Source organism: Microtus oregoni, unplaced genomic scaffold (genome assembly GCF_018167655.1).
Source record: "Microtus oregoni isolate MIOR12 unplaced genomic scaffold, Mior012 000007F_ref0000211, whole genome shotgun sequence".
NCBI classification, from domain to species: Eukaryota; Metazoa; Chordata; class Mammalia; order Rodentia; family Cricetidae; genus Microtus; species Microtus oregoni.
This window is the reverse complement of record NW_024543066.1, coordinates 12,496,230-12,522,646: the sequence shown is the minus strand read 5'-3', so window position 1 is coordinate 12,522,646 and position 26,417 is coordinate 12,496,230. Positions and strand designations below refer to the sequence as shown.

At 53.3% G+C, this 26,417-nt stretch overlaps 1 protein-coding gene across 1 annotated transcript; it reads left to right on the top strand.

The window, feature by feature from the left end:
* The first annotated feature begins 606 nt into the window (after window positions 1-606).
* On the top strand, window positions 607-25,063 carry Spock2 (SPARC (osteonectin), cwcv and kazal like domains proteoglycan 2). The gene is made up of 11 exons (XM_041655526.1): window positions 607-1,063; window positions 13,270-13,278; window positions 13,538-13,583; window positions 13,791-13,905; window positions 15,045-15,159; window positions 16,461-16,575; window positions 16,975-17,091; window positions 17,599-17,817; window positions 20,460-20,522; window positions 20,855-20,992; window positions 21,128-25,063. Exons 1-11 carry the CDS (start codon window positions 875-877, stop codon window positions 21,271-21,273), a joined length of 1,272 nt encoding a protein of 423 aa, XP_041511460.1. The 5' UTR covers window positions 607-874; the 3' UTR covers window positions 21,274-25,063.
* Window positions 25,064-26,417: the final 1,354 nt, after the last annotated feature.

Genomic DNA, 26,417 nt, shown 5'->3' with positions numbered 1-26,417 from the left:
GGTTGCCCTAGGAAAAGCAAACAAAACGGTGCCAGCCCCTAAACAGCTGCTTGGGGAGAAGGACATCTGCCCTTGTTTCACCAGCCATTCAGAGCCCAGGCCATGCTTTGAAAAGAGCGGTGGGTCTGGGGAGCAATAGTTCAGAGGCAGCCAGTTGTTAGACCGCCTTTGTCTTAAGGAAGCCACCCATTACCGTAGCGCCATAACTCGTAGGGAGCCAGCTGTCAGAGCTGTGGCACGGGCCACTAGGGGTTGGGGGGTGGGAGGCAAGGGAGGAAGAAGCTGTCGATGGCCAGATTCTCTTTTAGACACCTGAGCCTGACTGGCTTGGTAACCCGAGAGTTCTCATTTTCTTTTCGGCCCAGTGAAAGACCCCGGGGCCCTTCTTTGCTGTCTACCCTTGGATAGACAGCAGGGACATCTCAGGGTTCTGCTTCCTTGGTTTCCAACTCCCTGAGAGCTGGACTGGGTTGCGCAGCCCTGCGCTGCAGCTTGGCTGCTCTGATCCAGCGCTTTGCTTTGAAATCTACCCCCTCCTTGTTTTTTTTTTTTTTTTTTTTTTTTTTAATACCAGGTATGATGATGTCAAACGTGATGCTGATGCTACAGTTACAGACACAGCCCCCGCTGGCGCAGCCTCTCTGATTCTCTCTCCCTCTCCGCGTCCAGCGCTGGGCTTTTTCAGACAAGTGCATCTGCTAACCAGGTCACATTTCAGCCACGACCCACCCTCCGTCAGTCACTGAAGTCAGACCGCAGGAGGAGGGCTGAAGAGGACCGCAGCGCCTTGCCAGCGGCGCGTTGGAGGAAAGGACATCAAATCCTGCAGAAGTCGAGACACCCCCCCCCCCCCCAGGTCCAAGCCCAGACCACGATGAGCGCTCCGGGCTACGGGTGGCTGGCGTTGCCGCTGCTGTTCCTCGCAGTGGTCGCCTTGGCTGAAGGCGACGCCAAGGGGCTCAAGGAGGGCGAGACCCCCGGCAATTTCATGGAGGACGAGCAATGGCTGTCGTCCATCTCACAGTACAGCGGCAAGATTAAGCACTGGAACCGCTTCCGAGACGTGAGCGGCGGGGCAGGGAGGGCCGGGCCGGGCCGGGCGCGGGTTCCGGGAGGGAGGCGGGGAGCAGGGACCCCGAGCGCGCTGGTAGCAACCACCGCGTGTTGGAGCCAGAGCCTCTCCGGCCTGCCGAGCTAACTGCGCCAAGAGTAAACAACACCGAGAGTCCCAACCCTGCGCCCCTCTCGTGTTCGCTTGGCCATCGACATTGGGACCTTCAGTCCCGCAGCCTCTCAAAGAGTCCCAGGCGAGGGACATGCTTGGAGGGCGCACGCTCGCGACAGGGTCTGCCCTGTGGCTTGACGCGGAACAAGGGTACGGGATGTGGGGACCCGGGTCCGGGCTGCTGCTGGGCCCCGCCTGTCCCCTTATTGCCATCGGTCCCGGGGCCAGGCCTCTGCCGGGTGGATGCTGCAGGCTAAACACACGGGCCTTGGCAAAGGCAGCAGGTCTGGGTGGGGCCAGCAGGGAAGGTAGCGGCCGCTTGGGTGTCCTCGGTTCCCGCCTTGGGCTTGGGAAGAAGGGTACCTAAGGCGCAAGGACTGAGCGGTGGCCAAGGCTTTGAGTTTGGAGAAGGGTTCCCGAACCCTCATAAGAGATGGTGGAAGGCGTGTCCATAATGGGGTGAGAGCGGCACAGTGAAAATGCCCAAGGCCCCCTCAGGCTACGGTCCTTGAACGTAACAACCTAGGCATGGTTTTCCTTGACCACGCTTGGAGAGGGAGCAAGGCTAGAAACCCAGGGGACCCATCCTTAGTCCAGAGGGCTTGAGAAGCAGAAACAAGAGCCTCAGGTGCTGGGTTGGGGGGCCTTGGAGGGCGCCCACCACATTTAGACTTAACCTTGGGCCGAGCTTTGCGGGTGGGGGTGGGGAGGAGGCTGCGGACCGGCCGGCGCCGCAGCTCTGTTTATCCGCACCTGTAGATCAGGGAAGGAATAGGAGGCGCGTTCCTTCCGGCAGGGCGGCCGCAGCCGCGCCTCGCAGATGGTGGCGTGGGCAGGGGTGAGGAAGGGAGGGCGTGGCTGCTCCCTGGGCACCTCAGAAGCCGATGAGGGGAGGGGGAGATGTAGAGCGCCCCTCGATGTGGCGCTAGCTGACTCCCCGACCTCCTAAAGCATTCCCCAGATTCTCTCATCCTACCCTCACAGTACAAGACAAGTCACACCATGACTGCCCTCACTTCTTAAACTTCGAACATCCACAAGTTCCTTAGATAATTTATTTTTCTATTCAGCAATTTAATCCTGGTTCAGAATAAAGATTTTATTTTAATATTGTAAGGTGCGTTACTGATACGGCATGCTGTGGGTCCTTACCGAGAAAACAGATGCCCAGTGACCCAGAAGCCTGGGGGAGCCCGGGAATTCATTCCGTCAGAGCATGTAGAACTGGTATTTACAGTTTTTCTTCTTGGAACCGGCCTGGAGTATCTGTCTAGACATTATTTTTTAAACACACGTAGGGCACCCAGCCACACTACGAGAAGAGGCAGAGATTCGGATGCTTTTTGTTTTCAAAGTCAAACTGACATGTTTTCATTTGTAGAGGGAAGGAACAACCACCTGCATCCGGGTCCCCAGGCTGTGCTGGCTCCTGGACCACATAGTGGGCCATGATCTCCATCTTTCCCCCACCATTTTAGAGAGCCTGTGGCCCAGCAAAGCCTTCTCCAGGCACCTGCAGGACCAGCCCAGATTAGCGCAGTCTCCTGTCACGGTCTGCAGTCCAGCAATGAGGGGGTAGCAGCAAGCTGGTCCTTCCGGAAGGAATCCATGTGTCACTGGTCCAAGCCTCCCTCTGACTCTCTGGCTCTTTGATCTGCCTGGGACTAGTGAAGGTCAGAGAGAAAAAGAAACGCTTAATCAGAACAGTGAGGGTTTAAAAATAAAAAGAGTCCTTTCCCTTCTCTCCACCCGCCTGCTTCCAGCAGCCAACACAGTGGCTGCCAATAAATGCTTGACTAGCTTGACCCCCAGCTCAGGGCTGCCCACCTGTCTGCCTGTATTGGTGCCACCTCCCCCATCAGAAGAAAGGCACTAGCATTAAAATTGCAGGACCAGCCCCTGCAGGATTCCTAGAGCCTGCATTGCTGGTGGAGAGGGGGTGTTTGTGCTTTGGAAACGCGGGTTTTTCTCTAAAGCCCCATTCTGGGGAGCCCTGGCTGCCGGAGGATGGGGTCAGAGAAAGAAATAGGACAGAAAGGATGAGGGAGAGGGCGTGGCCTTGTGGGAATCCGTTGGCAGCTTCCACTGAAAGGCAAAAAGGAGGCTGCTAGCTCGGAGTCACTGCCTTGCATAACTGTAGCCATGCCACCTTGTGAATGGCGCCTCCTGGAGTTAGGTGGCGCACAGACTGCACTCAGAGACTTTGCCAGCCCTGCCTGCACACACTTCCCATCCCACCGTAAGGGCTGGAGCCCCCAGTGAGAGAGACACTGTAACCCAGATCTTTATATCCATCTTCATCGGGTTGGCTCCTCTGAAAAATATGAAAACATCAGCTCTTCATGAGAGAAAAGGGATTTTTTTTTTTTTTGGTGGTTGGGGGGAGTCCCTAAGAGATTGCCAGGTTGAGCTTGACCCTGGTTCATAAGTGATCACAGATGGCCCAGGGCCACTGGTTTTGGCTGAGAGAGAGGCAAGCAAGAAAGAGGGCTGTTCTCAGAGAACAAGACCCCTCTCAGGAAACGTCAGTAACACCGATGAGGGGCTGTCTCATTGAACAGTTGACAGACGAACTGGGAAGATGGAGGAGATCATGTCAGAGAGGCCAGAAGAGGGTGAGGCTCTGGGGTGTTGCTTGGATGTCCAGAATTGACTCGGTCGAGGAGGGCCTTTAGATTATTGCTCTCTGTGCGAGCACTAAGACAATCAGAGAGGCAGGCTTTGTTAGCAGAGTAATCTTCCTCCCTTCCAATGGGCACAGGGCTCTCCTATCCTGGGCCTGTAGGTCTTTTCTAATGCCACTGCTCTTCTTCTGGGGAAGAGTGGACTCATGAGGGAATAGCTAGAAAGCTAGTGGGCTAAGCTTTACTCCATGGCTCGAAAGTCCTCTGCCCGGTGCTGTCTTATGCTTCTCATGAGCCCTGCTCGTCAGTGTTCCCATGTCCAAATTCACTCCCTGCAGAGCTGGGTCAGACTTGTCTATGGGTCTCGTGGATACGGGCACTTGAGAGGAGAAGGCCATTACAGGGCCTCTCCAGGGCTGGCTCCAAAGAGCCTGGCTGGGAAGAACGGACTGTTCTCTTTCTTCTTGGCTCTTTTCTGCTTTGCACTCCACTTCCATTAATTTTTAATTATATTTGTGAGGGCTGAACGTAGTGCTTGGCACCCAGAGGCACACTGCTAATCCATGTTGAGCTGACAATGGCAGTGAGCCTTCCTGATATGCATTGTCTCTCGCGCCTCTCCGCAACCCAGGAGACAGTTGTCCCTTGGTCATCTACCCTTGTGTGGTCAAAGAAACTGAGGCACAGAGACATTGAGTGGCTTATTTGGGGATCCACGGCTAGGAAATGGCAGGCCTGGGATTTTATTTTTCCCTTGAGACAGGCTCAGTATCCCAGGTAAGGGAGTACAGGCACACACTACCCACCACGCCCAGTTTCTTTAGTGCTGGGAATTGAACTCAGGGCTATGTGCACACGAGGCGAGCGCTGTATCGGCTGAACCACATCCCCAGTTCCAGTTGGATCCAGGTCATGTAATTCAGCCTTGCTTCGGGGATGACTGACGCCTCATCTTCACTGAATGGGGGAGGGAGGGTCAGCTATAATGAACCAAGAGTCCCCCAGCTAGTGTCTTATCAGCTTCCAAGGCTGTCCCAGGAAGGAACAGCATCTCCTTGGAAGAATGACAAAGACCTGGTGTTGTCAGCAGCCAACCACCAACAGGGAGTGCAGAGTTTGAGGACAGTTTGGCCTGGGTTCAGGTTCCTCCCACAGGACACCAAGCTTATCATACCAGCCTTCTGAACCTCGGTTTCAGATTGGGAGGCTGGCATGAACGTGCACTTCTTGCCCCAGGAGGGAGGGCATCCCCTGCAGGCCACCCCTGGCCATACAGAAACTGTCTTTGGAGCTGGTCCACAACCTGCCTCATTCTTCATGTCAGGAGCGGTACAGGGGCTTGATTAGTTCCCTTATCTGCTATGAATCTGGGTGTGTGCATCTGGGGTTCCGTGATGATGCAGAGCAGGGGTTCGGGGCTTTTATCTGGTGACCGTGTCCTACTCTGGTGTCTTTGTGTATGCCGATAGGCTAGTAACATGGAAAACCTGCAAAGGGTTCCCGGATGACTGTCCCCTTCTGCTTCCAACCTCCAATGTGAGCGTAGGGACAATCTGTGCATACGTTGTGAGGAGGTGTGGGTTTGTGAGAACCCAAAAGTGGGTCAGAAGGGATTCTATAATTTGGTCCTTCACCGGCTTCCTCCTCCACTCTGATTTCTGACTCTCCTCTCACCGGTTGGCATCTCTAGAACAGCGCAGCATGTTGATGGGTTTGAGAGGCCAGCAGGACGCCGGACCTGGGAAAAGAGGAAGAGAAAAGGCTTGCTGCTCCATGAAGCTGCATGCTGCTCCTCTTGACTCCCAGCCGTTGTCAGGGAGACAGATAGCCCATGCCACCTCTCTCTTCATGAGGTCAGAGCCGTCTGGAGAACAGGAGAGTCTGTCCTGCCTCAGGTCCCAAGGGCCCAGGCAGAGTGCTCGCTCTCTTTATCTTCCTGCTGGGTAGATGGATTATCTATGTGGCCCTGAGACAACTATTTTCCTTTTTTGAACCTTGATCTTCTCATTGGTTTAATGCACAGACTAATGGGAATGATCCACTAATCTCTGAACATTCCACGACCCAGGCATGGGGCACGGGAGCATTCCTACCCCTGGCCCCTGATGGGGTGGAGAGTCTTTGAGTTCAAGGAAAGACTTTTCCTCCCGAGGAATAGGCTTTCTGGCAGTTCAGCACACCAGCCCTCTCCATTATTTCTTCCTATGCAGCTCTGGTTGTCCAGGAGCTCACTTTGTAGACCAGGCTGGCCTTGAACTCACAGAGATCCTCTTGCCTCTGCCTCCCAAGTGCTGGGATTAAAGATGCCCAGCTTCTCTGCTGTCTGCTGCAAGTGTCATAGATGGGCACACACCAGCAGCAAGGCTTTACCTCGTATAGTCCGGAAGGCAGGAGGTCCGAGATGAAGATGTCGTGTGCACTGTCTGGCAAGGGCTTCCTTGTGGAGCTGGTGGCCTCCTGGTCCTGTCCTCATGAGACTGAGCACCAGTCCTTTCCTCTTCTTTAAAAAAACGTTTATGCTATCTTAAGGGTGCGGGTGTTTTACCTGCATTTAAGATATAAATGTCTCATGTGTGTGCTTGGAACTGGAGTTCCAGATAGCCATGAGCCCTCATGGGGGTGTGGGAAATGGAACCGAGGTCCTCTGGAAGAACAGTCCGTGCTCTCTCCCTTGGCCCTTTTGTTCTTTCCCTATGTGGACTCTGATCGCGCCGTTAAGTGTTCTGTCCTGATGACCCCATCTAAACCTAGTTACTTCCTAAGGTTGTCACCTGATCTGATACCTCCCCACATGTATATGAGTTTGGAGTGGGGGCAGACCCCAGACATGTAGCCTGTAACATAGTCTTTTTTTCTCTTTCCTGGAGCCACGAGGGACTGTGGATGGGGAAACACGTAGGTGTAGGCCTAGGCCTGGATGCCTAGTTTAGTTAGTTTGTTTTTTTGAAGTCAGTGTATGGCGCATGCTAGGTTAGATTCAAACTCGCCACACAGCCAAAGCTGACCTTGAACTGATCCTTCTACCTCATCCTCCTGAGGGATGGGATTATAGGAGCGCAGTTAGGATGCAGAGTTTAAATGTCACCGTGCCCAACTTTGCTGAGCAGATGTGGGTTCAGCTGTGGTTCTGGGGTGAGCTAGGGTCTGGCAGCACCCCCTCCCCACCCAAGAATACCATCAGCCCTCCTATTGCAGGACTAGACACCCCCCACCCCCCATCCCCCGCCTCACTGTTCATTGGCTGCAGGTTCATTTGGCACTTGTGGGCGCTGCCTCGGGGAAGCACTATTGCTTTGGATCTCAAGGGCCCTCCAGCTGGAGCAGTTAATCTGTTTGTCACTTTCCTCCCGTAACCATAAGCCCCTCGGGGCAGGATCTGGAGATTGCCTTGGGCACACCCAACCCCCCAGTACTGTTCAGTGCTGTAGATGCCCCACAGATGTGTTCCCACAGTGGAAAGTGTGCTGGCCAGGAAGGGTCCCACCCCTTCCCGCCAACCTCTAAATCCCTACTGACTTGCCAGCTCCAGCTCCGTGGGCTCAGGCCAGAGGGTGAGGCGAGGGAAGGGCCCTGGGCTGGGTGGTTTATTTTTCAGTGATGAGGATGTGAGGAAAGGGGGCCTTCGTGTCTGTGCCTGGCTGAAGGCAGGTGCCCACCTTTCCTGCCCCCGGGCTCCTTGGCACTGGCCTGGGGACATGGTGGAGAGGCTGGGATTACTCTGCCTCCCTCCACTCCTTTCTGTTCTCCTTTCTTTATTTGAAAGATTGGGAAGACAGATCGCCGGGGCCTCAACCAGTGCTCAGTCCCTACAGATTATCTATGAAGAAAGCGGCCCCAAAGGCTAGGTACCCAAGACTCTCTGTGCTCTTGTGGTCTAATGTTCTTCCACACTCGCCCATGTTCCTCAGCTCATGGCTGGAGTCCTCCTCAGCGGTCTTGACACCACCACCTTGATTCATCCTCGGGGGTCCAGTAGGGAAACCAAGGCCCTGAGACCGTTCAGAAGAGAGCCCATGCCCATCACCACTGCCGGGTATAGGATCCAAGGACTAGGGTGGTAACACAGATCCTCAGAGTCACGGAAGGTCATGCTGTGGCCTGGTCGCTCTGGCCTGGTCTGGCATTGGCAGGGGCGTTGGTGCAAGCATACCTGAGTCCGAGCCAGGCTCCTGGCATGCAGGGAGCAATGAGAAGCACATTTTTACCTTTAGAGGAAATTCCTGAGAGGGGAAAAGAGGTGGGGGGGCGGTGTCTCCCAGATTCCTGTCTCTGTCTGTTTGTCCAGGCCTCACACAGTGGGCACAGCCCTGTGAGAGAAAAGCAGGTGTTTATTGATGGCCTCACCCTGGCCAGCCCTCCCTTTCACTGAGACAGAGGCCGTGCCAGGCATTCCAACCTGTCACTTCCTCAACTGGAAGCCAGCACCTTGACTCCAGGCTTGGTGCCGGGATAAGGGGTCAGTTTTTGTGGCTGTGGCTGTGGGTGTATCTTGGGAATGACAAGAGAAGGTACCGTATAAGGCTCCCCAACTCCGGGCCTTTCCCAGGGGAGTAGGACATTCCTGCCCCAGTTATGTGTATTCTGGAATGAACTGAAATGGTTGCCAGATACTAGACCTCTTGGAGTTTAGGTGAGACCTGGCTCACTGAAATTTTTAGAGAGTCTTGATTATTCAGAAGAAAAAAAAATGCCAAAGCAGAATTACAGAAGCTGAGGTTAGTGACAGTCTCTTAACGGTATGCTTCTCCCCTGTGGATGTGCTGACAGTTTCCTCATTGACAAATGATGGCAGAAGTCTGAATCTGTGGCCCCTTGTAGCCACCTCTGTCCTCATGCTGCCAGGCGCATGCAGAGAGCCTGGCTTCTGTGGTCCTAGTCGGTACCTCACCTGCAAAGCGTGACATTTATCCCTGGTTCCCTCCATCTTGGCTCTGAGCATTGCAGCGAGGGGCGAGGGCTCATCCCTGTTTCCTGAATAAGGAAGTCAAGTCTGTTGTCTTGGGTAGGTGAGACCCTTGCCTGTCGTCCAGGGGTAAGGCCGAGCAGGAAGCCAGCACCCTGACTCCAGGCTTGGCGTATGGGTAAGGGGTCAGTTTCCTCACCACGCTGCTAAAGAGTCGGGGTCTTGGAGGGCGATTCTCGGTTGGATTCCCTCCCTCTTCCGCTACCCCCAGCAAACGGAAGTGATTGGGTTAATTCAAGCTGTGAAGTGAGCTGGCGATTCGGGTGCTAATTAAAATGACAGGAAGTAAACAGCTTCCAAAATACCCAGCATGTGCCCCCTAAGCCCACTAGGCCTGCGTACTTCATCGCTCCCCCAGCTTGGCGCAGTGGGCCTGTCTCCATGGCAACCGAGCTGAGCTGCAGAGATCAAAGCAGGAGATGGGTTAGCTCCAAACCTGCAAAACCAGGGGCGGATGAAGGGATTTCTGGAAAGAGCCTGGAGTAGAGAGTCTCCCACTTCCCGAAATCTCCCCTCCTCCAATGCCAGTCCTCCCCTCCTGGCTTCCATACTTCTTAAAGTCTGTTGACACTGTAGGAGAAACTACATAAGTCCTGTGATGGGACTTCCTGGTTCTACCCGACCTAGGCCTTTATCCGTTCACATTTATGGTGTGCTGTTTAGGGATGTGGGATTTGGGACCAGTATTCTGTCATGCAATTGCTGTGAGATCCTTTATAAGTCACTTAACCTCACTGAATTTCAGTTCTGTCACTTGAGAAACTGAGATAGCAACAGTAAGTTTCTCTTAGGGTTTCCATGAAGAATAAACAAGGCAGCGAGTAGAAAGTCGTTAGCATAATGCTTCCCCAGTGGTACTCGATGTGAAGACATTAGCTATTGTTAGGAGCGCTACTACCGTGTACTGGGTGCTGGTCAGGGAATGTTGAACTTTATGTGGTGTTTCCCCTTAAGGAATTGGCTGTGTAAATAAACCAGGGAAGCAGAAACAGTAACCCTGCTGGGTGTCACCGGAGCAACACTTGATTCTCCCAGGTAGGATAAGACAAAGATGGGGGAGATGATGCCGAGGCTGGGTTGCAGCAGACAGCTAGCTGGTCCGGGGTCAGACATAAACACATGTGCCAAGTGGGAGGGGCAGCTGTGCAAAGCCATGGTCAGCCGAGAGATGGATGCTGGACTAGGTGGCCAGACATAGACGAAAAGATGAACCTTCTGGAGGCTCACAAAACCCTGTCAAGTGAGGATGGATTGAGGCAGAGCCATAGGGCATCCTTTCCCCAGGTGCTCTCATCTGATCATTTCTCACAGCCTCTAATAAGCCCACTTGGGTACCATAAATAGATACACGGCGGGAAGGGTGTAAATTCCCAGTGAACCATCATCACCTTCATCAGCTTGTAGATGGTGCTGGCCACCCCCATCTGACCTCAGTGTTTCCCCAGTCCTACCTACCCTAGAACGACCATTTACATGCTGCCGGCAAAATGCCTTTGTCACCTCTCCCTGTGACCCCTATGGTGAGCGATTCTTCTCCCATTCCCACTGAACTCTGTTCTCCATCAATGCCTCCTCTCTCCTCGGCTTTCAAGGGCCCTCATCTTTCAGCTCTGTCCTCACCTAAATCTGAGTTTCTTGTTGATGTGAGGGCTGTTCCTCTGAGAGAGGCCAGGAGTGTGCCTTGGGCACCAGCAAGGGAAAGCTGGGACCCTGGGTAACTGCAGGGCCTCCTGTTCACCTCACCCTGGCTGCTTGCTTCTACTCTCGCAGGAGTGAGGGGCTGAGATGCAAGGGATCCAGCCCCTCCCCAGCTATGCATGGCAGCGGGGGCTACAGGACTTAGTTGGATTCTGGAATGTCACCCCTATCCAGAAGGGCCTCCTCTGTTCCTCTCTGTCCTCTGTCAGCATGGAGGCTACCCTCTCCTTGGGGTGGGGCATGGCATCGGTGGATTCTTAAAAGCCCTCCCCACCATCACTTGAGTTTCAAATCAGACCTTTTTGGCCTTAAGCTTTAAAAAGTCACTTTGTACGGAGGCCCAAGGATTCTACCTATAGTCTAGCTGTAGTGGGTTTCAGCGGAAGACTATGAATGGGCTCCAAAGCCTTCAGGGGGTGTCCCCAAGTGGAAGGGTCATAGGATAACATAGATTACCTCAGGCTCTGCCCACTCCAGCACTGGAGCGGGTGGGGGTTGAAAGCACAGATCTTGACGGTTAAGGACAGCCTTCTCACACCTGCTTCCCAAATCCCAGGCAATCATAGCATCCTCTGCGTTTGAAACAGGATCTCAGTATGTAGCCAGGCTACCCTTGAACTGGCTATCCTCCTGCCTCAGCTCCTGACTGCTGGAATTATAGATGTGAGACACCATGCCTCCCCTCTCCCACATCATAACCAGATCCCCACTCCCTTCCCAGGACAGAATGAGAGCGACAGGAGACACTCCCTCCCTCTGAAAGAGGCTGGTTCCTACTTCTGCCTCAGGCCTGGTAATCCTGCTGGCCTCAGTTACTTGGCCATTCTCATCCCATTTTCCATCTTTAATAAAGGAGGATCTGGTAGAGGATTCCTGCCCCCGAGATGCTGTTGGAAAAAGGCTAGAACTGAACGAATTGTCCTCCTTTGGCCCCAGCAAAAGGCCAGGTGGCATTTGTCCTGTGGCCTCCAGAGCAAGCCCTAAGCAGTGGGCCCTGCTGACCTTTCTCCTGTCTGACCCTGAGCCCAAGTGCTGACCCTGAGCCAAGGCACTTGACAGATCGGGCATGTTATGGGGCCCAGGGTGAGGAGAGCTAAGGGGTAGCGGAGAGGCCAGGTGGGAGAGACACAGAGAGCTAGAGAGGCAGGTAGAGGCATCCTAAGAGCCAGACCCTTTCTCCTAGGGAGCCTGTTCCTCTCAGGCCCCTCCCGCCTCTCCCACCCATCTCTTAATACCTTCCCTATCTACGGAAGAGGCAGGAAGGCTGAGTGTGAAAACTGGAGGCTGTTCTCAGAAGTGGAGTCTGCTACTTCATTTCTGGTATAGGCCATCTGGCACTGGAGGAGGATGGCCTTAAGTGCCCCATGATCATGTGCTGCACATCTGTATGCTTACGTGCAAAGCCATACAAGTGAGGAGCATGCATGTGCACACATGACTGCACACACACACACACACACACACACACACACACACACACACACCACCACGCCCCTAGGCATACACATATGCATCTAGGTAGGACTGAATGAATGGCCCATTCCCATTTTGACCGTTGCTGTCTGGGCTCTGCCTTGGGAGCCTTTATCCCTGCGGTCCAGCTGCCTGCCAGTTTCCAGAGGAGGCTTCCAAAGCCCTCATGAATATCACTTCATTGTGGTCCCTCTGATACCAGAGTCCCATGCCTTCTTCTTCTGGCCATAACAGCTACACGCCAGCCCATGTCACTGCCATCTTCGCACATCTCCGACAGAGGCATGGCAAAGATAAAGACAGTTTGCAGGTGGCTCTATGTGGTTTCTCACCAGTGTGCCATGCAGGAGGCTGGTGGCTGGCTCTTAATACTAATGTCCTCCTAAAGCTGCTCCTACCTGCCTGGCAGAGTTTCTTCCAGATACCCTGGAAGCAATTTGATGGCTTTCAATAAGTGTCTCTATCCCAAAGAGCAAAGGGAGGAAGCTAAGGGAGGTGGATGGGAAGCTTTCTGCCGCTGGCTGGGTGGGGGTCCTCAGGTCATGGGCTAGAACAGAATTGGAAGGTCTCCAAGGGCCTATGGTCTCAGAGACCCCTTGATGTACTGGGAAGAGGGGGCTATCCTGGGCAATCTCTGGTTCAGTGAACATGTGATCTGAATCCACTAATTGCCAGTCTCTGAATGTCCTTGTTCCTTCTGTCCAGGAAGGGCCGACTCACGTGACCTGGAAGGACTTTTCAGGGTCCCTGGTCCCTGATAATCAGGGAAGCCATCACCACCAGTGCTGTTGTCCCCTTCCCAGTGTGCACCATCTGGGTTCTGCCAGCTTTCCTACGGCTTGGAAGAGAGGCCTCTTCCTCACACCTCCCTCATAGGGTGGGCAGGTGGCAACAGGGTGCCTGCCAAAGAAGGGGCTGACGGGAGAAACTGGGTGATGTCTCCCAGACACCCAGGGCAGAGGCACGAGCAACACCATTCCCAGGCAGCACAGCCCTCTTAGACATCTGCCTTGATGGCAGGACCAGGGTTGGACTGGGGTTTGCGGCACCCTTTCAAAACCACGGGCCTGACCTTACAGCTTCCGTTGCGCAAGTTTCCTGGGGTGAAGATATGGGAATACTGGCCTCCAAATGATGTTGCTGGGGGATTGGGCCTAGAGACACAACCAAAGGAGGCCAGGGATGTCTTGGGGCTCACGGTCTGAGGGTGGGCCTCACAGTGAAGTCCTTCCTTTCTCTCTCTCCCCTGCTCATTTCCTGTGGATTCCGTGGCATCCTGTCTCCAGGAAGTAGAAGTGAGTATAACCCAGGCTTCACCCCGACTCTTTTCCCCTGCCAGCTCCCATGTGGGGAGGAGAGAGGTGTGGGAGAGACTGGAAGGGGTTCTAGGGTATCGAGTGTGGGGAAGCTCTGGGAAGCATCTGGGTGGGCAAGTGGAGTTATCATGTGGAAATAGTGGCCCAGGCCTCTCTCATCCTGCTCCCTGCAGTTGAGCCTTAGCCCTGAAATGTGATCGGGCCCTTCCTTTCTCCCCATCCCTCTATCTTTTCCTAGGATGACTACATCAAGAGCTGGGAGGACAATCAGCAAGGAGATGAAGGTAGCATGTCCTTCCCAGCTGTGTGTGGGAGGAGTCTGACACCCGTGGGACTCTCTGCCTTGGACTTCTTCCAACAGCCAGGCACCTGGGGCACAGGACTCGAAGTTACCGAGGGCTGCTGGAGAGAGGGACCTCTGGGGTTTGCAGTGGGGCTGGGAGTCCTGGGTTCTCCTAGGTGGTCAGTGTCCCGACCTTGTGTCCCCACAGCCCTGGACACCACCAAGGACCCCTGCCAGAAGGTCAAGTGCAGTCGGCACAAGGTGTGCGTCGCCCAAGGCTACCAGCGGGCCATGTGCATCAGCCGCAAGAAACTGGAGCACAGGTGAGTGACCCGAGCCAAGAGCCCCCCTCCTGACATAGTAGGCAGCTACTGCTGGAAAACACCATTTAGTGGCTCACAAGATCACATGATCAGATTGTTTCTCAGGGTCAGGACTTCCACCCAAGTTTGGTTCTATTGGTTTGGTTGGCTCTGGCTCAGGGTCTGTGGTCAAAGATGATGACAATTCCCTCTGAGGCCTTGACGGTCACCAGCAAGCAGGGGACAATTTGGGCAGGAAGACATGGTCTCTGGGAGAAGATGAAAAAACCCGGGAGGAAACAGATTCTCACCTTGAAAGATTCTTTGGTTTTGTTTTGGTGTCAGAGGAGAGAGGGGAGGGAGGATATTTGAGAGAGTTTGAACTTCGGAGTTCCATGACAATGCAGGAAAAGCTGGAGTTGGAGTGTCCCCCTCCCTCTTGTCTCCTGGCTGTTGTTGGGAGGTGGGAGTTCATAGTCACTGGAAAACCCATAGGGAGGTTTGGCCACCTTCAGCCTCACCTTAGGGCAACTGGCTTTCCATAAATTAATTGAAATGGGGAGAAGGGAAGGAAAGAGAGGAGAGAGAAAGAAAGAGAGAATGAGAGGAAGAGAGAGCCACATCTCACCAAACACAGGACCTAGGGAGTCACAGCTCCTCCCTGACCAAGGTGTCCTATGTCTAAGACAAAGTAGACCAGACAACCCAAAATCCCGTTTGGACACATGGGGATTTCACGACGTACTGAAGACTAGTTTCTGAGGCCTATGGGGGAGATGTTGAGGGACCTTTTGTGGGGCTATGCCAACTCTCCCATTTTGCAAATGTTAATGAGAAACACAACAGTAACCATTTGGTGGTTAGACAAAATGACTGGATGGGCCAGATGTGGCCCATGACCTCCACTTGTTGCTCCCTCGTGCAATCAGACCTCTTTCTGCTCTCTGAAAAAGGCCAAGCTAGGGTCCATGTTCTGCCCAGTTGGTCCATTCTTAGGAGATGGCTCTGATGGAGGGGTGATGGGAGAGGATGGGCAGGGTGGGCGAGTGATCTCCTGTAGGTCGCAGGGCTGGAGTCTTGTCAGAAAGGGTCTCGTGCACCTTCTGCCAGCTCTCTTCTCTCTACCTCCATCCCCACATCTTCCCCACTCATTCTCACAGAATCAAACAGCCGGCTCTGAAACTCCATGGAAACAAAGACTCCACCTGCAAGCCCTGTCACATGGCCCAGCTCGCGTCAGTCTGTGGCTCTGATGGCCATACCTACAGTTCGGTGGTGAGGAGCCTTGGTCGTGTGTGAGGTGGAGGTGGGGTGTCCCCAGTGCCACAAGGAACAGAAGGACCACTGACTGACCTCCTGAGGAGTTCCGAGGATTGCTATAGGGCTGGGTCAGTGTGTTCAGGGCAGCCCTTCAGCCCTGGCCACGGTGATCTGACTTTGGGCAGCTGGAGGGCAGGGAAGAGCCATGAAGGGATGTTTGGGCAGGTAACACACGTGGAGTAAGCCACTGGACAGACTTAGGGAGCTCAGAGGGTCTGTTTTTGGGGGAGAAAGGACTTCCATGCTGAGAGCTTGATGCTCACCAGCCAGCAGGAGGCAATATGGGCAGGGCAAAGGCTCCATCAGAAGGCATAGGGAAGAACCTTGGGAGCAAACAGAGAATTTTGAGAATTTTTGGAATTATGAGACAATATTTGTGGAGGCACTTTTACAAACTTAAGAGTTCCAGGGAAGCATAGGCACTGGCTAGTTTCTAGAAGTGAGAAGCTAGGGCTGCTTAGCTGGCGTTGACTTGAGATCCCCCCTTTTTCCTTTTTATATCCCCCCCCCACTGTGTGTGTGTGTGTGTGTGTGTGTGTGTGTGTGTGTATGCTCAAGTTGATGTTGGGATTTCTTTTCAATGGTTCTCAGTCATTGGGTTAGGGTTTCTCAGTTAAACGAAAGTCCCATGACTGCTAGTCTTGTTAGCCAGATCGTCCCGGTGGAATTCCCTGTTTCTGCCTTCTGAGGCTGGACTTACAGATGGGTTCCCATGCCTACGTGATTTCTGGGGATCTAAATTCAGGCATCCATGCTTATGTGACAAATGCTTTAACCCTATCCTCTCCCCAGGCCTGGGGAGAGCCTTTGGGTTGGCATAAGGTGTAGAGGTAAGAGTTCCTTGCCGAGGGGATTGTGGTCACAGGGTGGGGTGGGGAAGGACGAGGAGAGAGAATAGGTATGAGACTGTGTGTAGGAACCATGGAGCTCACAGAGAAGCTAGAAGCAGACAGGAGAGAGGAGTGGGAGGAAGACGGGAAGGAGAAAAAGAGGGGGGCAGATGGGGATGCGGAAGAAGCTGTATCCCACATGAGAGGACAAGGTGCCTTGTGGACAGGAAGCTGCCAGAAAGGGTCTAGGAGGTCTGGCTTCCACCTAAAGTTCTTGGCCCTGGGCACAGCCCTGAGCCTCCCTCGGCCTTGCATGAAGCACAAAACCCACCGTCCTTCCTTCTGCAGTGATAGAAACCCTCAGGGCCCCTGGCTGCAGGACCCACAGCTGAGCCCCCATCTCCTAGCCTGTGTTCTCTTGTGCAGTGTAAACTGGAGCAGCAGGCATGCCTGAGCAGCAAGCAGCTGGCAGTGAAATGTGAGGGGCCCTGTCCCTGCCCCACGGAGCAGGCTACTACGTCTACCACTGATGGCAAGTCAGGTAATCAGGGTCGATGGCCATAGCCAGGCCCAGGGCATTGGGCCTAGCTAGGTGACCTAGACGCCCTTCAGGACTGGAGGATAGTCTGCAGATTGGGAAGGAACAATTGGTCATAACAGGGAAAGGCGTTGGAACCTGTGGGATTTGGGGTCCTGGTAACATAGAGCAGGACACTGGGACTTTGTCCCTTTTCTCTTCCTAGGGTCTCTGGGAAGTAGGAGAGGAGTCTGGTTAGACTTTGAATGGGAGGGAGGGGAAACAGGAAGGGGAGGGGGCTGGGAGATGGGAGGAGAGGAAGCCCCTTCCCCTTCTCCTGCTCCCCTGAACACTGCCCAGCCTCCAGGGCTGCTGCTTTCACCCTGTCCCTCCTTGAACCCTCTGCTCTGTTCCACACCGCAGAGACCTGCACAGGGCAGGACCTGGCCGACCTCGGGGATCGACTCCGTGACTGGTTCCAGCTCCTTCGTGAGAACTCCAAGCAGAACGGCTCAGCCAACAATGCAGCCAGCCCCGCAGGTAGCATGGGGGACCAATGCTCTGTCTGGGGTGGGGTGGTGTCAGGGAGACAGGAAGGGGCCCTGCAGACGGGTGTGAACAGGTGTGCCCCTTCTCATCAGATCCCGAGCCTATGGTGTGACCCCCCAAAGAGCTTCACCTGGAAGAAGCGAAGTTGGCTTCAGCCATGATAAGATGTGGGTGCAGGAGTTTAGTTCCTGACAGTGGGATAGCCAAGGGAAAGGGAAGATTTTTCTGGACCTGCTGAGCATGGTTGCAGCCTTGGATTTGATCCCCAGTACTGAAGAAATGTATTCTGACAGACTTGTAAAATGGACTTACATGGTTCAGGTACAGTTCAGTATGTAGGGGTAAGAGGCAAAGACCTTTGGTTGTTCTTTATTTTCTGTACCCCAAGCTTAGGTTTCAGGTTAACCTGAGTCTGAACAGAGGTCTGGGGCTGAGAAAGATGTAGCAAGATGGATGGACAGGCAGCAGCGCATACCTAAACTCCAGTCTCCTTCCCAGGGCTGGACAAGAACCTGGGGGCCAGCTGCAAGGACTCCATCGGTTGGATGTTCTCCAAGCTGGACACCAGTGGAGACCTCTTCTTGGACCAGACAGAACTGGCTGCCATCAACCTGGACAAATACGAGGTCTGCATCCGCCCCTTCTTCAACTCCTGCGATACCTACAAAGATGGCCGTGTCTCGACCGCCGAGTGGTGCTTCTGCTTCTGGAGGGAGAGTGAGTCTGGTCCTGTGGTCCTCTGGGACTGACTTCCTTTTGGGGGGTGTTGAGCCCCAGATCCAGCCTCTCTTCGGCAGTCATAATAGTTGCCTCTTGGTCACATGCTTAGGCCCAGAGCCTTCCCAGCCTACCTCCTTGCTGTATCTATCTGGGCTTCCCTCATCAACTAGAACCCAGGGCAGCCGACACTCAGCTCGCTCCCTGGGCAGGCTCCTGGGTGGATTGGATTTTGTGGATCCTGAAGCTTGTGCACTTTTGGATACCTTTAAATAAGAGCATGAAAAGAAAAATGAATGTGGGGGCTAAGGGCTGGTTCAGGGGTAAAGCATTTGCTCTGATGACCGAGCTCCAGCCCCAGGACGTATGTAAAGGTGGAGGAAGGAATTATCTGCACAGGGTCGTCCTCTCACCTTCACACGCGTGATGCAGCATGCACACGCCTGCCCTCTCAAATATACGAACACACACACACACATATACACATGCTTCACATACACGTGATAAACACACAGTTATGAATGTGAAGCCCTTGGGACCCCTTGGAGAATCTGAGAGGAGAGGGTGCCAGTGAGGGCTCAGAGCCAAAGACACATCAGCTTTTCGGCAATTCCCCTTCTGATGGACACATCTCTTTGCCCCAAACAAATGATTACGTAAGCTATTGCTTGTGTAAACGTTCTGAAATTCACCATGTATCTGAAACCAACCTTTCCTGTAGTCCCCAGTGCTGGGATTTCAGGCACACACCACCACACCCTGCTTTGGCTTTTATTTGTGTTTCTTTATCCTTTTTGAGACAGTGTATCATATGGTCCAAGCTGGCTTAGAAATCACTCTCTATCCCAGGCTGGCCTTGAACTTGGCATCCTGTTGTTTGCCTTAGCCTCCTGAGTGCTGGGAGTACAGGGCACACCATCACGCCTGCTGCGTGACATTTGTTAGCGGTGGATGCTCAGAGCCAGAGCCAGAGGTGTGTTTAGAAATCACCTAGGTCTAAGGTGAGCCTCCAAACTGCCTAGGCTCCCCCAAAGCCAGTACGTGCAGTAGGATCAAAAACCAACTGCGATTGTTCTTGAGTTCTCAGTATTCCTCACTGTCTGCTATGTTCAGCTCACCTTAGGAGACCTGGATAGAGTTGGGCGGTCCTTGGGCTTCCCACAGGTCAGGGAACCCTGATTGCTCTTCGAGCAGATGAGGGAGGGGGACTTGATCGGAGGAGGGGGAGGGAAATGGGAAGCGGTTGCGGGGAGGAGGCAGAAATCCTTAATAAATAAATAAATAAAAAAAAGAAAAAAGAAAAAGAAATCACCTAGGCCAAGAGGCAAATGATAGAAAAACTGGTCCCAAAGGGTCAAGTTTGCTGCCTGGCCAGCCGCTGGAGGAGGCCCAGTACTTGCCTCCCTGATGATTGCTGTATGAGAAGCACCTGCCACTGAAGGCCGAGACTTGGCTAGGGCTCCATCATGTGCTACTTTGGGGTCCCAAATACACGACCACTTCTTTGTGGATTCACTTCCTGCATCTGCTCTGGGAGATAACCATATCTAACTCAGAGGCTGTGGCGAGCATACACTGAGGAAGTCGGGGTGCACACTGTTGTGGGAGTCATGCATCCCTTGGTGATGCAAGGCCCCAAGAGCAGTTTTTCTGTCTTCAGTGTGCTGACCAGCCCCCCTGCTGCCTGTGCCGCTGTAGCACATCCTCTCCCAGGCTCTTGATGTTCACCCCTTCCTTCTGCATGTGTGGAAGGGCTAATCCACAGGCAACAGAAGGAGACTGTGAGTCACATTGAGCATAGCTTGAGCACATTAAGACCTCAAAGTCCACCTCCAAGGTGACACACGTCCTTCAACAAGGCCACACCTACTCCAACGAGGCCACACCTCCTAATAGTGCCACTCCCTATGGACCAACCATTCAAATACATGAGTCTCTGGGGGCCATTCCTATTCAAACCCCCACAGGATTTTTGGTTTGGGTTTTTGTTTTTGTTTTTTTGTTGTTGTTTTGTTTTTTTTTTTTTTGGTTTTTCGAGACAGGGTTTCTCTGTGGTTTTGGAGCCTGTCCTGGAACTAGCTCTCGTAGACCAGGCTGGTCTCGAACTCACAGAGATCCACCTGCCTCTGCCTCCCGAGTGCTGGGATTAAAGGCGTGTGCTACCACCGCCCGGCTTGTTGTTTTGTTTTTGAAACAAGGTTTCACTATCTGGCCTTGGCTGTCCTGGACCTATCTATGTAGACCAGGCTGGCCTCGAACTTACAGAGATCTGCCTGCTTCTGCCTCCAGAGTGTTGTGGTTAAAGGCAGGTGCCACCACAACAAGTTTTTTTCTGAATTTTTAAAAAAACTCATCCTATGAGTGCCAACATCCCTAGAGAAAGAACCCTGGGATTCTTAGGATCGTTAGCTTGTCTTAAGCTCTAGTGGTCACCCTTACAGGCACTGGGAGTTGTCACCCAGCAGAGCCCTACGCTGGCTTGAGGATCTTAGTGGGACCCCTACATACCACCACCACCCTGGTGTGGTCAGATAAAACCCGAGAGTCCAGGTGTTTTATTTTGCAGACCCCTCACAAAGGCTTCTAAGTTTAGGGGTGCTTTCAGCACCATGGGTCAACCCTAAGACTGCTTCTCTCTACAGAGCCCCCCTGCCTGGCAGAACTGGAGCGCATACAGATCCAGGAGGCAGCCAAGAAGAAGCCAGGTGAGGAGGGGTACAGAGGAAGAGGCCAGGGGTGCTTCCCTGAGCTCCCTTGAGGCCCAGAGATTCCAGTTGCCCTTTATAGCATACGATGAACCTATAGGAGGACCAGGCCTAGGACCACACAGGAAAGCACCCTTCTGGGTTTTATGGGCTTGGTAGGCAAGAGTCTCCTCAACTGCCCCTCAGGGAGTGTCAGTAGTACTGGAAGAAACAAGCCCCGTGTGTCTGGTTTCTTGGGGGCGGGGTGTCAGTACCAGGCTGGCCAGGTTCTGAGGTTCTCTGGGCCCCCGCACACACACAAGACCCCTCAGGGTTCCTGTTCAAACGCTCAGGTGTCTTCATCCCGAGCTGTGATGAGGACGGCTATTACCGGAAGATGCAGTGCGACCAGAGCAGTGGTGACTGTTGGTGCGTGGATCAGCTGGGCCTGGAGCTGACGGGCACACGCATGCATGGGAACCCTGACTGTGGTAAGAGCTGGCAGCACTGGAAGCCTCCTGAGAACCTGCTCCTGGGGGTTTGTGTACATGGGGGCAGGACCCCGAGCTGAGAGAAGAGAAGATACAATGGGCTCCTTACCAACCTTCCACTTGTTCCCCCAACAGATGACATTGTGGGTTTCTCAGGGGACTTTGGAAGCGGCGTCGGCTGGGAGGATGAGGAGGAAAAGGAGACAGAAGAGGCAGGAGAGGAGGCCGAGGAGGAGGAGGGTGAGGCCGGTGAGGCAGACGATGGAGGCTACATCTGGTAGATGGCCCTCAAGGGCCTCGGCAGGCCAGGGTGCCGACGGCCGGAGAGACGGGCCAGAAGAAACCTGGACGACAGCAGGCAACTTAGCAAATGGATCCGGAAGTCAGTGTGAAGGACCCTGGCTCCAGCGGGGAGGACTGGAGGGAAGAGTGAGGCATGTGTGACTGGTGTGTGTGTGTGTGTGTGTGTGTGTGTGTACGAGTGTGCATGTATGTCATGTGTGTGTGTGATGTGCTGACGTGTGCCCTTGATCCATGCTGCTCCTGGCAGTGAGTCACCCAAAGGCCCCTTCCTTCCTGTAGGTCTTTTCTTTTCCTTTACTATTGATTTCTAAACGCACAGGTCCACACATATGTACACAGTAATGGGCCAAAAGCAATGAAATGAGACACCCCTGATTCTGTCCCTCAGCCCAGCACCCGGTATTCCTCCCTGCTCAGTCAAGTGTTACCTCCCCCTGCTCCTTTCTGCCTTTATTCCCCCATCTTCTAGAGTCAAAGAGAGGAAGGGAGGGAAGCTGGAAGCTGGGCACCCTCCCCAAATCAGGCTGATTTGGTGCGAAAGCCCAGCCATCTTCTGGTGACAATAGGCAAGACGCCACACACAGCAAGGCAGACCTGTCTGATATCTTGAAGGTCTAGCTGCGGGTATGTCCAGCCATGGTCCTTAGGCTGCGTATGGTTAAAGATAGTTATCAGTGTGGTCCAACACAAAACTGTAAACCTACCTAAGACATAATTTCTTTGTTGTTTTGTTTGTTTGGTTTGGTTCGGTTTTTTTGGTAACTCGACTGAGGAGTTCTTGAGTGTCAACTTTGTAGATGACAATGGTCAGTGTCCAAAGGCTGGATACACCTAGTAGATCATCTCTTAACCTATTCCCGAGAAACCACAGATAGCCCAGGAGAACAGGCAGAGACAGTGAGGAAGGGAGGGGAGGACCCTCTATGCCTGACTTCAGATTAACCCACTCAGCACCTGTTGCCCTGTGGGGATCTAGGATGCTTTCTTGACAAACGGGGGCTGTCATCATGCAGCCGAGCTTTGACGCGGCCTGCTCTGAGGTCTTTCTGCTGCTGTCTCTGTGCCCCGGGTAGGGTTCCCCTTGTCTAAGGAGTAGAGGACCAGAAAGCAGCATATGTATGCCCACCTCCTCCTCGACCCTTGAAGGAAATGGTCCCTTCTTGCCCAGACCAATAGAAAGACATGTCCCTGAGACCCTATGTGAGGAAGTAGTGGGAAGCCACCACTTCCTGTACCCTGAGATAGTCCTGGAGGAAAGGCATCAAAGCCCCTGTCCTCTCAACCACGGAGTCTCCTCTGCCTCAAGTGTCCCCAAGACAGCCAAGACACCCTAGCAGAACTACACTCCCCGCTCTATTTAAAGCCTTTCAGCATATATGCATAGAGGGGACAACATTGGGCAGCTAGGCTTTGAGGCGGTATCTCACCATGTCCCCAAACCTCTAGGCCCAGTGGGAGGTCCTCTTACCCAGATGCCCTACGGGGTTCTGCATGCTTATTGTTTCCCATTTCTCCCTTTTCAATGGAAATTTCTTACTATATATTGATGAAGAATTTCTTACCTGTACTTGGGCCTCTGATACCTTCTGGTACATGCACATGTGTGTATGCGTGTGTGTGTGTGTGTGTGTGTGTGTGTGGGAGAGAGAGAGAGAGAGAGAGAGAGAGAGAGAGAGAGAGAGAACATCTGGGGGCCACTCTGATGGCTAAGGATGAGACCACCTGTATGCTGGGGTGCTGGGAGGCTGGGCAGCTCCTGGGGCTCTTGTGCCGAGGCTTCTAGGACAAGGCCCCAGTCTGGTTCTCCCTAGCATCCTGGGGCACTGGCTGGATGCATTCACTGAGTGTTGGTTGGACACTAGGGAAGAGCCTCCTCCTCATCCTTCCCATCCCTTTCTGCCACCCTTGGAATGGCCACCTTCTTTGTCATCTCCTGGGAGAAATACGGAAATGCCACTAAGTTCGGCAAAGTGCTTCTCTTTCCACAGCACAGTTCTGACTCTACCAGTGTCGCCTGACCCCATCCCCCGCTTCCTCCTCCTTTCCTTCCTCAGGCCTCTGCCACCTTCCTCTGGTCCCTGGCTCAGTCACATCAGCCCTCTGCATTCCAGAAGCAGTCTCTGCTCTTCCTTCTTCTCTTCTTCCTCCTTCTCCTTCTCCCCATCCTCCTTCTCCTCCTCCTCCCCATCCTCCTCCTACACCCCACCTCTCCTCCTCCTCTGGCTGGAGTTACTTGAAACTTCCCGCTCTCGCTAGGCTGGAGTCTGATTCTTCCTCTGCCCCATCTGGATTTCCAGAATGTTCCTGGGTTGCTGTGAAGGATTTTAGGCTCTCTGGGATGGGGATGGGGTTACAGAGGAAGAAGCACCCTCTACTTTCATTCTGCCCCCTCCTCCTGGGGGGTGGGCTTGCTGTGCTCTGTGTGTCCCTGGGTCTTCTGGCTGTGTATCTGACTTTGTAAATATGTTCAGAAGAAAGCAGAAGGGGTCAAACTCGCCTACTGCAGGCTTGCCGGGGTCCTGAAGCTTGTCCTTCTCCATTGCCCCCATACTGCTTTTCACCCCTTTGAGACGGAGCCCCACAGAGGTAGGCAGAGCAGCTGTTCCCGATGGGGCTGATGATCCCCAGGTGGCTTCTGGTTAAGCAAGCTTCAGGTTTCCTCAGGAACAAGGTCACAAGTTAGGTGGCTGTTAGTCCTGTGACCTCATCATTGACTAAGCTGCCTGCCCAGCCCCTCCTGGTTCAGTCCCTGCTCTCACTCCCTTGGTGCAGGCAGGGGAGTTAGGGCTATGTTGACAAGAGTTCAACCAAATTATCGCAGAGCCACATCTTGCAGGTTCCCCGAAACTGCCCAGCTGGGGCCTCCTTGGGCCCCTGGGTGCTGGGAAGGATGTTCAGGGTGGGGCAGGTTGGGATCGGAGGGAATAAACGTGCCTTGAGAGACCACTCAGAGGTCCCAGGAGTGATGGGGATGGAGCTTAGCCTGGGGAGCTCTGCAAGGGAGAATGTTGGTGAGAGAGACGTGGGACATCTTGACATCCCCCCAGTGTCCCACAGGGGTTGTGACCACACGTGATGGGTGGGCACAGGTTCTTCCTTCCTCCAGCCCCCCTGCTTTGGGTTGGCACCTATTCGGCCTGTCTTGAACTCTGCTTCCGGCTTCACCACTAAGTAGGTGGGCGGTGTCTTTTGGTATCATCGCACCAAAAGCCTGAGCCCACAGCCCTTGGAGAAAACCAGGGGCCCATCTTTGACACCTGGGTCATATTGGGCCTCCTGGCCTGCCGTTGTCCCAGAGGAGGACCAGGGATTGCAAAAGGAGATTCAAGAAATCCCTCACAAGTCCCAGGCAGAGCATCCCGCTTCACAGCCCGCGTCCATCTTAAACCGTCTAATGTGCAATAACCGAGCTTAGAGTTAAGAATTGTGGTCCAGTGCTTGGGTTCTGTCTGTAGATTTAAGTGCTGACATTGTATCTCTCAGTAATTTTAGATGTCTTTTAAAAAAAATTGAACAAGTGTTAGACCCGTGTGTGCGTTGATGGGCACTCAAGCGTCCTGTGGGTGATCCCGCTCTCTCCCCTTCCTCTGCGCCACATCCCCTCATGCCCCGCCCATACCCACCTGCCTCCACCTGGGGCCCCGCACCTTCCCGTGGTCTTTATCTGCCTATTACTCAGCCTAGGGAAACAAGTTCACTCTACACATGCATAAAGGAAAGCAAATGTTATTTTTAAGAAAACGGAAAATAAAAACTTTATAAACACCACCTGCCGAGAGATATCTGGTTATTCTGCCTCATAGTGTTTTCATAAAGCTGACCTTTGCAGATGAGACCCTGTGGCCCAGACTACCCCAGTTGGCTCTTTGTTGTTACTGTTGCAAGTGAGACCTTGGAGAGGCCAGGGCCCCCTTCATCTGCAGAGGACCAGGCTCTGCATTATTGCAAAGAATGCTGCCCATGCAAATTAGCTCCTCTCCTAGTAAGCACGCTCCTGTGGCTCTGCTAAAAGCAGAGATAAAATTGTGTGTATGTGTGTGAACACGTTATGGACCTCTCCTGTGGTTTTTCCTTTAATTCAAAAAAGTTACACATTGATTTGAGGCATGTGTGTACGCATGCGCACACGGACGCAGCGCACGTGACCCATGCATGTGTGAAGTTTCAGAGGACAGCTTGAGGGAGCGGGCTCTGTCCTACCAGCGTGTGCGGGTCCTGAGGATGATTCCGGTTTCCAGGTTTGGTGGTAAGAGCTTTTTGCACCTACTGAATCGGGTCTGCTGGCCCTAATCCGTGTTATAAAAAAAAAAAAAATCTCTATTAAGGGTGTGGGAGATGATTCAGCGGGTAAAATCAGACGATCTAAGTTTGATCCCGAGACCCATTTTGGTGGAAGGAGACACTTGACTCTTGCAAGCTGTCTTCTGACCTACACACACACACACACACACACACACACACACACACACACACATATGTGTTGTGGCACACATGACACCCTCATTCTCATACACACAAAGGAAATAAAAATATAAAAAGGAGCTGGGCGGTGGTGGCGCACGCCTTTAATCTCAGCACTCAGGAGGCAGAGGCAGGTGGATCTCTGTGAGTTCGAGGCCAGCCTGGTCTACAAGAGCTAGTTCCAGGACAGGAACCAAAAGAGCTACGGAGAAATCCTGTCTCAAAAATCCAAATATATATATATATATGAAAATGACTTAATAGGTTCATAATATTGCCCATATGGATCTACTCTGATGATTTAATACTGTCCCTATTTTTGGATACTGGTGTTGTTTCCGCTCTGCTAATACAAACAGTATTGTGATGGGACCCATCTTGGGTTATTTTGGGGCCACAACACGTGCGTGTGTGTGTGTGTGTGTGTGTGTGTGTGTGTGTGTGTGAAGGTGAAGGGACCCCTGCAGGTACTTAGTTCCTCTGTCTCGTCGCCATCCTGAAGGCCAAACTCAGAGTCATAGGCACCTTTCTGGAAGGAAGCCTGAGGATGGATATGTTGGGGAGACTGTGCTCCCAGCAGGAAGGAGGAAGTGGGCAGAGATGAGAATGCAGACCCTAGAAGGGCTTCCCAGCCTGGGCTTGTGGGAGCCTGCAGGTTCAA

Coding starts and splice junctions, on each gene's coding strand:
- Spock2 (XM_041655526.1), top strand. CDS start 875: ATGAGCGCTCCGGGCTACGGGTGGCTGGCGTTGCCGCTGCTGTTCCTC. Junction 20,523..20,854: donor GGCAGCCAAGAAGAAGCCAG/GTGAGGAGGGGT, acceptor TCAAACGCTCAG/GTGTCTTCATCCCGAGCTGT. Junction 20,993..21,127: donor GCATGGGAACCCTGACTGTG/GTAAGAGCTGGC, acceptor TTCCCCCAACAG/ATGACATTGTGGGTTTCTCA.